Source organism: Vanellus vanellus (genome assembly GCF_965231255.1).
Source record: "Vanellus vanellus genome assembly, contig: HAP1_SCAFFOLD_2190, whole genome shotgun sequence".
NCBI classification, from domain to species: domain Eukaryota; kingdom Metazoa; phylum Chordata; class Aves; order Charadriiformes; family Charadriidae; genus Vanellus; species Vanellus vanellus.
In genome coordinates, this window is record NW_028128245.1 from 1 (window position 1) to 16169 (window position 16169).

The window sequence follows — 16169 nt, forward strand, 5'->3', positions numbered from 1 at the left end:
TCCTACTCCCCCCCCCCCCATCCCCACCCCCCCATTTCCCCCGCCCCACATCCCCCCGCCCCTCCCCCCATCCCCGCCCCACATCCCCCCATCCCTCCCCATATTCCCACCCCCCACATCCCCACCTGCCACATCCCCCACATCCCCTCACATCTCCCCCACATCCCTGCCCCATATCCCCCCTATCCCTCCCCATATCCCACCCCCATCCCTGCCCCACATCCCCCCATATCCCACCCCATCTCCCCCATAACCCAGCCCCACATCCCCCCACATCCCCCCATCCCGCCCCCATCTCCCCCCATCCCTCCCCATATCCCACCCCACATCCCCCCCCGTCTCCCCCCCATCTCCTCCCCATCCCACCCCCCATCCCAGCCCCACATCCCCCCCCATCTCCCAGCCCCACATACCCCCCATCTCCCCCCCATCTCCTCCCCATATCCCACCCCCCATCCCCCCCATATCCCCCCATCCCAGCCCCACATCCCCCCATATCCCACCCCCCATCCCCCCCATATCCCCCCCCCCACATCCCCCCCACATCCCCGCCCCATATCCCCCCCCCCATCCCCGCCCCACTGACGATGTCGGGGGCGGTGCCGATCTTCTTCCCGAGCTCCGCGCGCTCCATTCGGCTCAGGTGGAGGTACCGCAGCAGCAGTTCCCCGTCCAGAACGTTCCGCACCGCGTTCTGCAGCGCCCGACGCTCCGCCTGCAGCAGCCTGACCCACAGCGCCCCACGGCGTGACCCACAGCGACCCATAGCGTGACCCATAGCGTGACCCACAGCGACCCACGGCGTGACCCACAGCGACCCATAGCGACCCACAGCGTGACCCATAGCGTGACCCACAGCGACCCATAGCGACCCACAGCGTGACCCACAGCATGACCCATAGCGCCCCACGGTGTGACCCACAGCGACCCACGGCGTGACCCACAGCGACCCATAGCGCCCCACGGCGACCCACAGCCTGACCCACAGCGACCCACGGCGTGACCCACAGCGACCCACAGCGACCCATAGCGTGACCCACAGCGACCCACGGCGTGACCCACAGCGACCCACAGCGACCCATAGCGCCCCACGGCGACCCACAGCCTGACCCACAGCGACCCACGGCGTGACCCACAGCGACCCACGGCGTGACCCATAGCGACCCAAAGCGACCCATAGCGTGACCCACAGCGACCCACGGCGTGACCCACAGCGCCCCATAGCGCCCCATAGCGAGACCCATAGCGCCCCATAGCGACCCACGGCGTGACCCATAGCGACCCATAGCGACCCACAGCGTGACCCATAGCGCCCCACGGCGACCCACAGCGTGACCCATAGCGCCCCATAGCGACCCACGGCGTGACCCATAGCGACCCATAGCGCCCCACAGCAACCCACAGCGTGACCCACGGCGTGACCCATAGCGCCCCACGGCAACCCATAGCGTGACCCATAGCATGACCCACGGCGACCCATAGCGTGACCCACAGCGCCCCACGGCGACCCACGGCGTGACCCATAGCGCCCCACAGCATGACCCACAGCATGACCCATAGCGACCCATAGCGTGCCCCACAGCAACCCACGGCGTGACCCACAGCGTGACCCATAGCGCCCCACAGCGACCCATAGCGTGACCCACAGCGACCCATAGCGTGACCCATAGTGTGACCCATAGCGCCCCACGGCGACCCATGGCGTGACCCACAGCGCCCCACAGCGCCCCATAGCGAGACCCATAGCGCCCCACAGCGACCCACGGCGTGACCCACAGCGTGACCCATAGCGCCCCACGGCGACCCACGGCGTGACCCATAGCGTGACCCATAGCGTGACCCATGGCGACCTATGGCGTGACCCATAGCGCCCCACAGCAACCCATAGCGTGACCCATAGCGAAGCATGGCGACCCACAGCGACCCATGGCAACCCATGGCATGACCCATAGCGACCCATGGCGTGACCCATGGCGACCCATGGCGTGCCCCATAGCGACCCATAGCGCCCCACAGCTACCCATAGCGTGACCCACAGCGCCCCATGGCGACCCATAGTGTGCCCCATGGCGCCCCACACCCACCCATAGCGACCCACAGCGACCCACGGCACCCCATAGTGTGCCCCATGGCGCCCCACAGTGACCCATAGCAACCCATGGCGCCCCACACCGACCCATGGTGCCCCACAGCAACCCACAGTGTGCCCCACGGCGCCCCACAGCACCCACCCCACAGCTGGGGGGCGCCCCACAGCGCCCCACGGCACCCAGGACCCCCTGGGGACCCCCCGGGCTGGGACGAGGTGTGGGGCTGGGGGTGAGGTGTGGGGCTGGGACGAGGGATGAGCTGTGGGTCAGGGGGGCGCTGTAGCACCGAGCTGTGGGGCAGGGCGGTGCTGTGGGGCTGAGCCGTGGGAAAATGTGGTGCTGTGGGGCTGCACCATGGGTCAGGGGGGCACCGTGGGGCTGAGCTATGGGTCAGGATGGCGCTGTGGGTCTGAGAGGTGGGTCAGGATGGTGCTGTGGGGCTGTGCTATGGGTCAGGGGGGCACCGTGGGGCTGTGCTGTGGGTCGGGGCAGCGCCGTGGGGCTGAGCTGTGGGTCGGGGGGTACCTGAAGGCGCGGGGGTTGAGCCCGGCGTGGTGGGGCAGAGCGGTGCTGTAGCACTGAGCCGTGGGGCAGGGCAGTGCCGTGGGGCTGTGCTATGGGTCAGGGGGTTGCCGTGGGGCTGAGAGGTGGGTCAGGATGGCGCTGTGGGGCTGAGAGGTGGATCAGGATGGCGCTGTGGGTCTGTGCTATGAGTCAGGATGGCACCGTGGGGCTGTGCTGTGTGTTGGGGCAGTGCTGTGGGGCTGAGCTATGGGTCAGGACGGCACCGTGGGGCTGAGCTATGGGTCAGGGGGACGCCGTGGGGCTGAGCTATGGGTCAGGATGGTGCTGTGGGGCTGAGAGGTGGATCAGGATGGTGCTGTGGGTCTGTGCTATGGGTCAGGATGGCACCGTGGGGCTGTGCTGTGTGTCGGGGCAGCGCCGTGGGGCTGTGCTATGGGTCGGGGGGTCGCTGTGGGGCTGAGCTATGGGTCGGGGTACCTGAAGGCGCGGGGGTTGAGCCCGGCGTGGTGGGGCAGAGCGGTGCCGTAGCACCGAGCCGTGGGGCAGGGCAGCGCCGTGGGGCTGAGCTATGGGTCAGGGGGCCGCCGTGGGGCTGAGCTATGGGTCGGGGGGTCGCTGTGGGGCTGAGCTATGGGTCAGGATGGTGCTGTGGGGCTGAGAGGTGGATCAGGATGGTGCTGTGGGGCTGTGCTATGAGTCAGGGCAGCGCCGTGGGGCTGTGCTATGGGTCAGGATGGCGCCGTGGGGCTGAGCTATGGGTCAGGGGGCCGCCGTGGGGCCGGCTGTGGGTGGGGGTACCTGAAGGCGCGGGGGTTGAGCCCGGCGTGGTGGGGCAGAGCGGTGCCGTAGCACCGAGCCGTGGGGCAGGGCAGCGCCGTGGGGCTGAGCTATGGGTCAGGATGGTGCTGTGGGGCTGAGCTATGGGTCAGGATGGTGCTGTGGGGCTGAGAGGTGGATCAGGATGGCGCTGTGGGTCTGTGCTATGAGTCAGGATGGCGCCGTGGGGCTGTGCTGTGTGTTGGGGCAGCGCCGTGGGGCTGTGCTATGGGTCAGGACGGCACCGTAGGGCTGTGCTATGGGTCAGGGGGGCGCTGTGGGGTTGAGCTATGGGTCAGGATGGTGCTGTGGGGCTGAGAGGTGGATCAGGATGGCGCTGTGGGTCTGTGCTATGAGTCAGGATGGCACCGTGGGGCTGTGCTGTGGGTCGGGGCAGCGCTGTGGGGCAGAGCTATGGGTTGGGGGGCCGCCGTGGGGCCGGCTGTGGGTCGGGGGTACCTGAAGGCGCGGGGGTTGAGCCCGGCGTGGTGGGGCAGAGCGGTGCCGTAGCACTGAGCCGTGGGGCAGGGCAGTGCTGTGGGGCTGAGCTATGGGTCAGGACGGTGCCGTAGGGCTGAGCTATGGGTCGGGGGGCCGCCGTGGGGCCGGCTGTGGGTCGGGGTACCTGAAGGCGCGGGGGTTGAGCCCGGCGTGGTGGGGCAGAGCGGTGCTGAGGGCGTTCTGCAGCATCAGCAGCCGCCGGTACGTCTTCTCCTGCATCGGCAGCAGCAGCCCCACACCGCCGTCCAGCGTGGCTGTGGGGCAGGGCCGCGTCGGGGGGCGGCTCCGCGCCCCACGGCGCCCCACGGCCGCCCCGCGGCAGCCCGACTCTGCCCCACAGTGCCCCGAACCTGCCCCACAGTGCCCCAAATCTGCTGCCAACCCCCAAATCTGCCCCCCGGTGCCCCAAATCTGCCCCATAGTGCCCCAAATCCGCCCCATAGTGCCCCAAATCCGCCCCATAGTGCCCCAAATCTGCCGCCAACCCCCAAATCTGCCCCCCAGAGCCCCAAATCAGCCCCATAGTGCCCCAATTCTGCCCCACAGCACCCCAAATCCACCCCCAGAGCTCCAAATCAGCCCCATAGTACCCCAAATCCGCCCCCCAGAGCCCCGAATCTGCCCTACAGTGCCCCGAATCCGCCCCATAGTGCCCCAAATCCGCCCCCCAGAGCCCCAAATCTGCCCCACAGTGCCCCGAATCCACCCCATAGTGCCCCAAATCCACCCCCCAGAGCCCCAAATCTGCCCCATAGTGCCCCAAATCTGCCCCCCAGAGCCCTGAATCTGCCCCATAGAGCCCCGAATCCGCCCCACAGCGCCCCAGATCTGCCCCATAGTGCCCCAAATCTGCTGCCAACCCCCGAATCTGCCCCCCAGAGCCCCGAATCTGCCCCATAGAGCCCCAATTCCGCCCCATAGCGCCCCAAATCCGCCCCCCAGTGCCCCAAATCTGCCCCATAGTGCCCCAATTCCGCCCCATAGCGCCCCAAATCCGCCCCCCAGTGCCCCAAATCTGCCCCATAGTGCCCCAATTCCGCCCCACAGTGCCCCGAATCTGCCCCACAGTGCCCCAAATCCGCCTCATAGTGCCCCAAATCTGCCCCACAGTGCCCCACATCTGCCCTCAAACCCCGTATCTGCCCCACGGTCCCCCGAATCTGCCCCATAGTACCCCAAATCTGCCGCCAACCCCCGAATCTGCCCCCCAGCGCCCCGAATCTGCCCCCCAGCGCCCCGAATCTGACCCATAGTACCCCAAATCTGCCCCATAGTACCCCAAATCCGCCCCACAGTGCCCCAAATCCACCCCACAGTGCCCCAAATCTGCCCCATAGTGCCCCAAATCTGCCCCCCAGAGCCCCAAATCCGCCCCCACCGCCCCAAATCCGCCCCACAGTGCCCCAAATCCGCCCCATAGTGCCCCAAATCTGCCCCCAGTACCCCAAATCCGCCCCCCGGTGCCCCAAATCTTCCCCATAGTGCCCCAAATCTGCCCCCCAGAGCCCCGAATCCGCCCCACAGTACCCCAAATCTGCCCCACAGTGCCCCAAATCCGCCCCACAGTGCCCCAAATCTGCCCCATAGTGCCCCAAATCTGCCGCCAACCCCCGAATCTGCCCCATAGTGCCCCAGATCCACCCCACAGTGCCCCAAATCTGCCCCCCAGAGCCCCGAATCTGCCCCACAGCGCCCCAAATCTGCCGCCAACCCCCGAATCTGCCCCCCAGAGCCCCAAATCTGCCCCATAGTGCCCCAAATCCACCCCCCAGAGCCCCAAATCTGCCCCACAGTGCCCCAAATCTGCCCCATAGTGCCCCAAATCCACTCCCCAGAGCCCCAAATCTGCCCCATAGTGCCCCAAATCTGCCCCCCAGAGCCCCGAATCTGCCCCATAGAGCCCCGAATCCACCCCACAGCGCCCCAAATCAGCCTCATAGTGCCCCAAATCCGCCCCCACCGCCCCAAATCCGCCCCCCAGAGCCCCAAATCCGCCCCCCGGTGCCCCAAATCCACCCCATAGTGCCCCAAATCTGCCCCATAGTGCCCCAAATCCGCCCTCCAGAGCCCCAAATCCGCCCCCCGGTGCCCCAAATCCGCCCCACAGTGCCCCAAATCACCCCCCGGCGCCCCGAATCGCCCCCCGGCGCCCCAAATCACCCCCCGGCGCCCCGAATCGCCCCCCGGCGCCCCGAATCGCCCCCCGGCGCCCCGAATCGCCCCCCGGCGCCGCGGGCTCACCGAACCAGGTGATGTGTTTGCTCTCCCAGGCGCTGCTCTTCTTGTTGGCGCCGTCGGCGGCGCCGCGGCAGGGGGTGCGCCAGAAGGTGTTGACGTGGGCGCCCACGTGGAAGTCGGCGCGGCGCAGCAGCCGCAGCCCCCCAAAGCTCTCCTTGGCTGCGGGGGGAGAGGGTCGGCAGCGCCGCGCCGCGCAGCACCGGTTTGGCACCGTGCGGTACTGGTTTGGCACAGTATGGCACTGGTTTGGTACAGTGCGGTACCGATTTGGCACAGTATGGCACCGGTTTGGCACCGTACGGTACTTGTTTGGCACCATACGGTACTGGTTTGGCACAGTATGGCACTGGTTTGGCACCATACAGCACCAGTTTGGGACAGTGTGGTACCGGTTTGGCACCGTACAGTACTGGTTTGGTACAGTCCGGTACCAATTTGCCACAGTACGGCACTGGTGTGGCACAGTACAGTACCAGTTTGGCACACCGCGGTACCGATTTGGCACCATATGGTACCGGTTTGGCACAGTGCGGCACCAATTTGCCACAGTGTGGTAACAATTTAGCACAATACGATACTGATTTGGCACAGTACGGCACTGGTTTGGCACAGTACGGCACCAATCCGGCACCATTCGGTACCAATCCAGCACAGTACGGCACCAATTTGGCACATTACGGCATTGATGTGGCACAATGTGGCACCAATTTGGCACAATATGGTACTTATTTGGCACAATACGGCACCGATGTGGCACATTATGGCACCGATGTGGCACAACACAGCACCAATTTGGCACAATATGGTACTGATTTGGCACATTACATTACGGCACTGATTATGGCACAGTATGGCACCGATTTGGCACAATATGGCACTGATTTGGCACAATATGGCACCAATTTGGCACAGTACAGCACCGATGTGGCACATTATGGCAACAATGTGGCACAATACGGCACCGATTATGGCACAGTACGGCACTGATTTGGCACAATATGGTACCAATGCAGCACAATATGGTACTGATTTGGCACAATACGGCACCGATGTGGCAAATTACAGCACCGATTTGGCACAGTACGGCACCGATTTGGCACAATATGGTACTGATTTGGCACAATATGGCACCAATTTGGCACAGTACGGCACCGACGCGGCACAGTACGGCACCGATTTGGCACAGTATGGCACTGATGTGGCAAATTACAGCACCGATGCGGCACAGTACAGTACCAATTTGGCACAGTACGGCACCGATTGGGCACAGTACGGCACCGATTGGGCACAGTACGGCACCAATTGGGCACAGTACGGCACCGATTGGGCACAGTACGGCAGCGACGCGGCGGCGGCGCTCACCTTCGGGCAGGTACATGTACACCAGGAGGTTTCGGTCCCGGTCGGACACTGGGGGAAGAGGGGGCGTTACCGCACAGCTCCCGCTGCCACCGCCGGCGCTGCCGCGGCCCCTGCGCTGCCCTCCCCCCGCCGGGCAGTGCCCTCCTCAGCCCGTGACCCCCACTGCCCCCACGGCGGCCGGATCCGCCGCGCCGGTGGCAGGGGCAGCCCTGCGGTGGGGCCGGCAGCCACGCGGCAGCGCCACCACCCCACGGCGGTGCCACCACCCCCACGGCAGTGCCACCACCCCCACGGCAGCTCCAGGAACCCTGTGGCAGTGCCACCACCCCTATGGCAGTGCCACCATCTCTGTGGCAGTGCCACCTGACCCATGGCAGCACCAGGAACCCCACGGCAGCACCACCACCCCCATGGCAGTGCCACCACCCCATGGCAGTGCCACCACCCCTATGGCAGCACCACCACCCCCACGGCAGCACCAGGAACCCCACGGCAGTGCCACCACCCCCGTGACAGTACTGCCATCTCTGTGGCAGTGCCACCACCCCCATGGCAGTGCCACCCGACCCACGGCAGCACCGTGAACCCTGTGGCAGTGCCACCACCCCCACGCCGGCACCACCACCCCCATGGCAGTGCCACCATCTCTGTGGCAGTGCCACCACCCCCACGGCAGCACCAGGAACCCTGTGGCAGTGCCACCACCCCTATGGCAGTGCCACCACCCCCATGGCAGTGCCACCACCCCCACGGCAGCACCACCACCCCCACGGCAGTGCCACCACCCCCATGGCAGCACCACCACCCCATGGCAGTGCCACCACCCCCACGGCAGCACCAGGAACCCCACGGCAGCACCACCACCCCCATGGCAGCACCACCACCCCCACGGCAGCACCACCACCCCATGGCAGTGCCACCACCCCCACGGCAGCACCAGGAACCCCACGGCAGCACCACCACCCCACGGCAGCACCACCACCCCCATGGCAGCACCACCACCCCCATGGCAGCACCACCACCCCACGGCAGCACCACCACCCCACGGCAGCACCACCACCCCCATGGCAGCACCACCACCCCACGGCAGCACCACCACCCCCACGGCAGCGCCACCACCCCCACGGCAGCACCACCACCCCCACGGCAGCACCACCACCCCACGGCAGCACCACCACCCCCACGGCAGCACCACCACCCCCACGGCAGCACCACCACCCCACGGCAGCACCACCACCCCCACGGCAGCACCACCACCCCACGGCAGCACCACCACCCCCACGGCAGCACCAGGAACCCCATGGCAGCACCACCACCCCCATGGCAGTGCCACCACCCCCCCGGCAGCGCCGGGAGCCCCCCGGCAGCCATACGGCCGCACCCCCCCCCCCCAACGCCGCACGGTGCGCGCGGCGGCGCCGGGGCCGTACCGAGGAAGCCCAACTGAGTGCCGTCCACCATGAAGTCCACGCTGTAGACCTCCAGGGGTTTGGCGTCCTGCGAAGGGAGACAGCGCCGCTGCTCACCCGCCGGCGCTCGGGGCGGCCGTAGCCCGTGGCCACCGTGCCGGTGGCGCCGGCGGCGGTGGTGCCGTTACCCGGCTGACGAGGGAGAGCGTTTTGCTCTCCTCCTGGTAGCGCAGGAGGGAGATGCTCTTCATGAGGTCGGCCGCCAGGATGAAGTTCTTGACGCTGATCATGTGGTGGATGTAGAGCTGCGTGTCGATGAAGGCCATCCCCGTCAGCTCGTTGTCCTTCAGGCTCCACAGGAAGATCTACCACCGCCGGGAGGGACAGCAGTGACACCCCCGCCCTTCAAACCCCCACCCCCTCCCCAAATTCGGGGCCTCCTCCCCCCCCCGCCCCCCCCCTCGGCGGCACCTTCTGGCCGATGGCGGAGACGAGGTACCCGTTGCAGTGGCAGAGCGCCGTCACCGGTCCCTTCTGCTCCTTCTCGTAGAGGACTTTGAACTTGTTCTTGGTGAGCGGCTGCCCCGGCTCCGGCACCACCTCGATGATGTCCATGATGAGGATCTGGGGAGGGGGACACACACACACACACACACACACACACACACACACACACACAGAGGTGAGCCGCGACACCCCCAAAGCCACCCGCAGCCCGGCGGGGGGACACGGTGGCCTCTGGGGGGGGTCCTCCGAACGGCCCCGCGAGTCCCCGAGTGGTGGCCAAAGCATCCGAGGGGCCCTCCAGGACCACCGGGGGTCACCCCGAGACCTCTGGGTGGCCCCCCAAGACCCCCAGGCGTCCCCCCAACCAGTCGGGTGTCCCCTGAGACCCTCAAGTCCTCCTCAAGACCTCTCGGTGGCCCTCAAGACCTCCAGGGGTCCCCCAACCCCTCTTGGTGTCCCCGAAGACCCCCGGGTGTCCCCCCAACCACTCGGGTGTCCCCCCAGACCCTCAAGTGCCCCTCAAGACCTCTTGGTGGCCCTCAAGACCCCCAGGGGTCCCCCAACCCCTCTTGTTGTCCCCGAAGACCCCCAGGTGTCCCCCCAACCACTCGGGTGTCCCCCCAGACCCTCAAGTGCCCCTCAAGACCTCTTGGTGGCCCTCAAGACCTCCAGGGGTCCCCCGACCCCTCTGGGCATCCCCCCAGACCCCTGAGTGTCCCCCAACCCCTCTGGGGGTCCCCCCAAGACCCCCAGGCATCCCCCCAGACCCCCGGGGGTCCCCTGAGACCCTCAAGTGTCCCCCAAGACCTCTTGGTGGCCCCCAAGACCCCCAGAGGTCCCCTGACCCCTCTGGGTGTCCCCCCAGACCCTCAAGTGTCCCTCAAGACCTCTCAGTGGCCCTCAAGACCCCCAGCGGTCACCCGACCCCTCTGGGCATCCCCCCAGGGGTCCCCCCAGACCCCTGAGTGTCCCCCAACCCCTCTGGGGGTCCCCCCAAGACCCCCAGGCATCCCCCAAGACCCCCGGGGGTCCCCTGAGACCCTCAAGTGTCCCCCAAGACCTCTTGGTGGCCCCCAAGACCTCCGAGTGTTCTCTGACCCCTCTGGGTGTCCCCCCAGACCCTCAAGTGTCCCCCAAGACACCCGGATGTCCCTCCAGGACCCATGGGCATCCCCCAAAACCTCTTGGTGTCCCCCAAGACCCCCGGGGGTCCCCCCAACCACTCAGGTGTCCCCTGAGACCCTCAAGTGCCCCTCAAGACCTCTTGGTGGCCCTCAAGACCCCCAGCGGTCACCCGACCCCTCTGGGCATCCCCCCAGACCCCCAGGGGTCCCCCCAGACCCCTCTGGGGGTCCCCCAAGACCCTCAAGTGCCCCTCAAGACTTCTTGGTGGCCCTCAAGACCCCCAGGGGTCCCCCGACCCCTCAGGGCATCCCCCCAGGGGTCCCCCCAGACCCCTGGGTGTCCCCCCAGACCTACGGGGGTCCCCTGAGACCCCCAAGTGTCCCCCCAGACCCATGGCTGTCCCCCGGGCATCCCTCGAGACCCCAGGTGCCCCCCAAGTCCCCTGGGTGTCCCCCGAGACCCCTGGCTGTCCCCTGTCCCCTCTGTGTGTTCCTCCCTGACCTCTGGGACCCCCTGGGTGTCCCCCCAGACCCATGGGTGTCCCCCGAGACCCCTGGCTGTCCCCCCAGACACCCGGGCGTCCCTTGAGACCCCTGGGTTTTCCCTGAGACCCCCGGGCGTCCCCCAGGCGTCCCCCTCAAGTGTCCTGTGAGACCCCTGGGTGTCCCCCAAGCCCCGGAGCTGTCCCCTCTGGGTGTCCCCCCACAGACCCTTGAGACCCCCTGGCCATCCCCTGAGACCCCTGGGTGTCCCCCGAGACCTCTTGGTGTCCCCCAGGACCCCTAGTGTCCCCCCAAGACCCCCAGGCGTCCTGTGAGACCTCTGGGTGTCCCCTGAGACCCCTGGCTGTCCCCTGGGACTGCTGGCTGTCCCCTGTCCCCTCTGTGTGTCCTCCCCCCCCCAGACCCCTGGGACCCCTTTGGCGTCCCCTGAGACCCCTGGGTGTCCCCCGAGACCTCTTGGTGTCCCCCAGGACCGCTGGGTGTCCCCCCAAGACCCCCAGGCGTCCTGTGAGACCTCTGGGTGTCCCCTGAGACCCCTGGCTGTCCCCTGGGACTGCTAGCTGTCCCCTGTCCCCTCTGTGTGTCCCCCCCCAGACCCCTGGGACCCCCCTGGCCATCCCCTGAGACCCCTGGGTGTCCCCCGAGACCTCTGGGTGTCCCCCAAGACCCCTGGGTGTCCTGTGAGACCTCTGGGTGTCCCCCGAGACCTCTTGGTGTCCCCCCAAGACCCCCAGGTGTCCCGTGAGACCCCTGGCTGTCCCCTGTCCCCTCTGTGTGTCCTCCCCCCCCCAGACCCCTGGGACCCCCCTGGCCATCCCCTGAGACCCCTGGGTGTCCCCCGAGACCTCTTGGTGTCCCCTGAGACCCCTGGGTGTCCCCTCAAGACCCCCAGGTGTCCTGTGAGACCTCTGGGTGTCCCCTGAGACCCCTGGCTGTCCCCTGTCCCCTCTGTGTGTCCTTCCCCCCCCAGACCCCTGGCTGTCCCCTGGCACTGCTAGCTGTCCCCTGTCCCCTCTGTGTGTCCCCCCCCAGACCCCTGGGACCCCCCTGGCCATCCCCTGAGACCCCTGGGTGTCCCCCGAGACCTCTTGGTGTCCCCCCAAGACCCCCAGGTGTCCCGTGAGACCCCTGGCTGTCCCCCGGGACTGCTGGCTGTCCCCTGTCCCCTCTGTGTGTCCTCCCCCCCCCAGACCCCTGGGACCCCTTTGGCGTCCCCTGAGACCCCTGGGTGTCCCCCGAGACCTCTTGGTGTCCCCCAGGACCCCTAGTGTCCCTCCAAGACCCCCAGGCGTCCTGTGAGACCTCTGGGTGTCCCCTGAGACCCCTGGCTGTCCCCTGTCCCCTCCGTGTGTCCTCCCCCCCCCAGACCCCTGGGACCCCTTTGGCGTCCCCTGAGACCCCTGGATGTCCCCCGAGACCTCTTGGTGTCCCCCAGGACCCCTAGTGTCCCCCCAAGACCCCCAGGAGTCCTGTGAGACCTCTGGGTGTCCCCTGAGACCCCTGGCTGTTCCCTGTCCCCTCCGTGTGTCCTCCTCCCCCCCCCCAGACCCCTGAAACCCCTGGCTGTCCCCTCCGTGTGTCCTTCCCCCCCAGACCCCTGAGACCCCTTTGGCATCCCGTGGGACCCCAGGGTGTCCCCCCAGACCCTCGGGCATCCCCCAGGACCCCGGGGTGTCCCCCGAGACCCCTCGGGCATTCCCCAGCAGTCCCCCGAAGGCCCCAGGTGTCACCTCAAAGTGTCCTGTGAGACCCCTGGGTGTCCCCCAAGCCCCGTAGCTGTCCCCTCTGGGTGTCCCCCCACAGACCCTTGAGACCCCCTGGCCATCCCCTGAGACCCCTGGGTGTCCCCCGAGACCCCCGGATGTCCCCCGAGACCCCCGAGCGTCCCCCAACTCACCCGGCCGCGGCAGGTCACCTCCTCGCCCTGCATGAGGCAGGTGCCGACGGCGATGTAGCCCTTGAGCCCCGACACCGTCTCCTCGCTCTTCAGGGACACCGTCTTCATGCAGGTGACGTGTTCCCACTCCTCCAGATCGATCCTGGGGGGAGGGAGGGGCAGGATCGGGCCCGTCCTCCCCCCTGCCGAGGGGGAACCCCATCTCCGGGGAGGGGTTTTGGGGGGGGTTGGGGGTGCGGCGGTGCTCACCGGGTGTTGGGGATGGTCTCCCAGCTCACCGGGGAGATGAGCTGGATGGAGAAGGCCTCCTGCTGCGGGTGGATGTAGCGGTCATCTGCGGGGGGGGACAGAGCTCAGGGAGGGGGACAGAGCTCGGGGGGGGGGGGACACAGAGCTCGGGGAGGGGGACAGAGCTCGGGGAGGGGGGACAGAGCTCAGGGAGGGGGGACAGAGCTCGGGGAGGGGGACAGAGCTCGGGGGGGGGGACAGAGCTCGGGGGGGGGGGGACAGAGCTCGGGGAGGGGGGGACAGAGCTCGGGGAGGGGGGACAGAGCTCGGGGAGGGGGGACAGAGCTCGGGGAGGGGGGACAGAGCTCAGGGAGGGGGGACAGAGCTCGGGGAGGGGGACAGAGCTCGGGGGGGGGGACAGAGCTCGGGGGGGGGGGACAGAGCTCGGGGAGGGGGGGACAGAGCTCGGGGAGGGGGACAGAGCTCGGGGAGGGGGGACAGAGCTCAGGGAGGGGGGACAGAGCTCGGGGAGGGGGACAGAGCTCGGGGAGGGGGACAGAGCTCGGGGAGGGGGACAGAGCTCGGGGAGGGGGGACAGAGCTCGGGGAGGGGGGACAGAGCTCGGGGAGGGGACACAGAGCTCGGGGAGGGGGACAGAGCTCGGGGAGGGGGACACAGAGCTCGGGGAGGGGGACAGAGCTCGGGGAGGGGGACAGAGCTCGGGGAGGGGGGACAGAGCTCGGGGAGGGGGGACAGAGCTCGGGGAGGGGACACAGAGCTCGGGGAGGGGACACAGAGCTCAGGGAGGGGGACAGAGCTCAGGGAGGGGGACAGAGCTCGGGGAGGGGGACAGAGCTCGGGGAGGGGGGACAGAGCTCGGGGAGGGGGACAGAGCTCGGGGAGGGGGACACAGAGCTCGGGGAGGGGGACAGAGCTCGGGGAGGGGGGACAGAGCTCGGGGAGGGGGGACAGAGCTCGGGGAGGGGGACAGAGCTCGGGGAGGGGGACACAGAGCTCGGGGAGGGGGGACAGAGCTCGGGGAGGGGGACAGAGCTCGGGGAGGGGGACACAGAGCTCGGGGAGGGGGACAGAGCTCGGGGAGGGGGGACAGAGCTCGGGGAGGGGGGACACAGAGCTCGGGGAGGGGGGACACAGAGCTCGGGGAGGGGGGACAGAGCTCGGGGAGGGGGACACAGAGCTCGGGGGGGGGGACAGAGCTCGGGGAGGGGGACAGAGCTCGGGGGTGGGGGACAGAGCTCGGGGAGGGGGACAGAGCTCGGGGAGGGGGGGACAGAGCTCGGGGAGGGGGGACACAGAGCTCGGGGAGGGGGACAGAGCTCGGGGGGGGGACACAGAGCTCGGGGAGGGGGACAGAGCTCGGGGAGGGGGGGACAGAGCTCGGGGAGGGGGGACAGAGCTCGGAGAGGGGGGACAGAGCTCGGGGGGGGGGGACAGTGCTCGGGGAGGGGGGACAGAGCTCGGGGAGGGGGACAGAGCTCGGGGAGGGGGGACAGAGCTCGGGGAGGGGGGACAGAGCTCGGAGAGGGGGGACAGAGCTCGGGGAGGGGGGACAGAGCTCGGGGAGGGGGACACAGAGCTCGGGGAGGGGGACAGAGCTCGGGGAGGGGGGACAGAGCTCGGGGAGGGGGGACAGAGCTCGGAGAGGGGGGACAGAGCTCGGGGAGGGGGACACAGAGCTCGGGGAGGGGGACAGAGCTCGGGGAGGGGACACAGAGCTCGGGGAGGGGGACAGAGCTCGGGGAGGGGGACAGAGCTCGGGGAGGGGGGACAGAGCTCGGGGAGGGGGGGACAGAGCTCGGGGAGGGGGACAGAGCTCGGGGAGGGGGGGACAGAGCTCGGAGAGGGGGACAGAGCTCGGGGAGGGGGACACAGAGCTCGGGGAGGGGGACAGAGCTCGGGGAGGGGGACACAGAGCTCGGGGAGGGGGACAGAGCTCGGGGAGGGGGACAGAGCTCGGGGAGGGGGACAGAGCTCGGGGAGGGGGGACAGAGCTCGGGGAGGGGGACACAGAGCTCGGGGGGGGGGACAGAGCTCGGGGAGGGGGACAGAGCTCGGGGAGGGGGACAGAGCTCGGGGAGGGGACACAGAGCTCGGGGAGGGGGACACAGTGCTCGGGGAGGGGGACAGAGCTCGGGGAGGGGGACAGAGCTCGGGGAGGGGGACAGAGCTCGGGGAGGGGGACACAGAGCTCGGGGAGGGGGACAGAGCTCGGGGAGGGGGACAGAGCTCGGGGAGGGGGACAGAGCTCGGGGAGGGGGACAGAGCTCGGGGAGGGGACACAGAGCTCGGGGAGGGGGACAGAGCTCGGGGAGGGGGGACAGAGCTCGGGGAGGGGGACACAGAGCTCGGGGAGGGGACACAGAGCTCGGGGAGGGGGACAGAGCTCGGGGAGGGGGGACAGAGCTCGGGGAGGGGGACAGAGCTCGGGGAGGGGGGACAGAGCTCGGGGAGGGGGGACAGAGCTCGGGGTGGGGGACAGAGCTCGGGGAGGGGGGACAGAGCTCGGGGAGGGGGGACAGAGCTCGGGGAGGGGGACAGAGCTCGGGGAGGGGGACACAGAGCTCGGGGGGGGACACAGAGCTCGGGGGGGGACACAGAGCTCGGGGGGGGGGGGACAGAGCTCGGGGAGGGGACACAGAGCTCGGGGAGGGGACACAGAGGTCGGGGAGGGGACAGAGCTCGGGGAGGGGGACAGAGCTCGGGGAGGGGGACAGAGCTCGGGGAGGGGACACAGAGGTCGGGGAGGGGACACAGAGCTCGGGGAGGGGGACAGAGCTCGGGGAGGGGGACACAGAGCTCGGGGAGGGGGACAGAGCTCGGGGAGGGGACACAGAGCTCGGGGAGGGGGACAGAGCTCGGGGAGGGGGGGACAGAGCTCGGGGAGGGGGACACAGAGCTCGGGGGAGGGGGGACACAGAGCTCGGGGGGGGGGGGACAGAGCTCGGGG

The 16169-nt window shown here is 68.6% G+C and overlaps 1 protein-coding gene across 1 annotated transcript; it reads right to left on the reverse strand.

Annotated features, from left to right (window-relative positions):
• Nucleotides 1-582: 582 nt before the first annotated feature.
• LOC309684638 (cleavage and polyadenylation specificity factor subunit 1-like) lies at nucleotides 583-13307 on the reverse strand (the record flags this gene model as incomplete). Its single annotated transcript, XM_082500510.1, has 9 exons — nucleotides 583-725; nucleotides 4057-4186; nucleotides 6174-6329; nucleotides 7533-7580; nucleotides 8963-9029; nucleotides 9130-9306; nucleotides 9413-9565; nucleotides 12974-13115; nucleotides 13223-13307. Coding segments are annotated over 9 exons (1101 nt in total), but the record flags the coding sequence as incomplete, so codon positions are not given.
• Between the last annotated feature and the right edge of the window lie 2862 nt (nucleotides 13308-16169).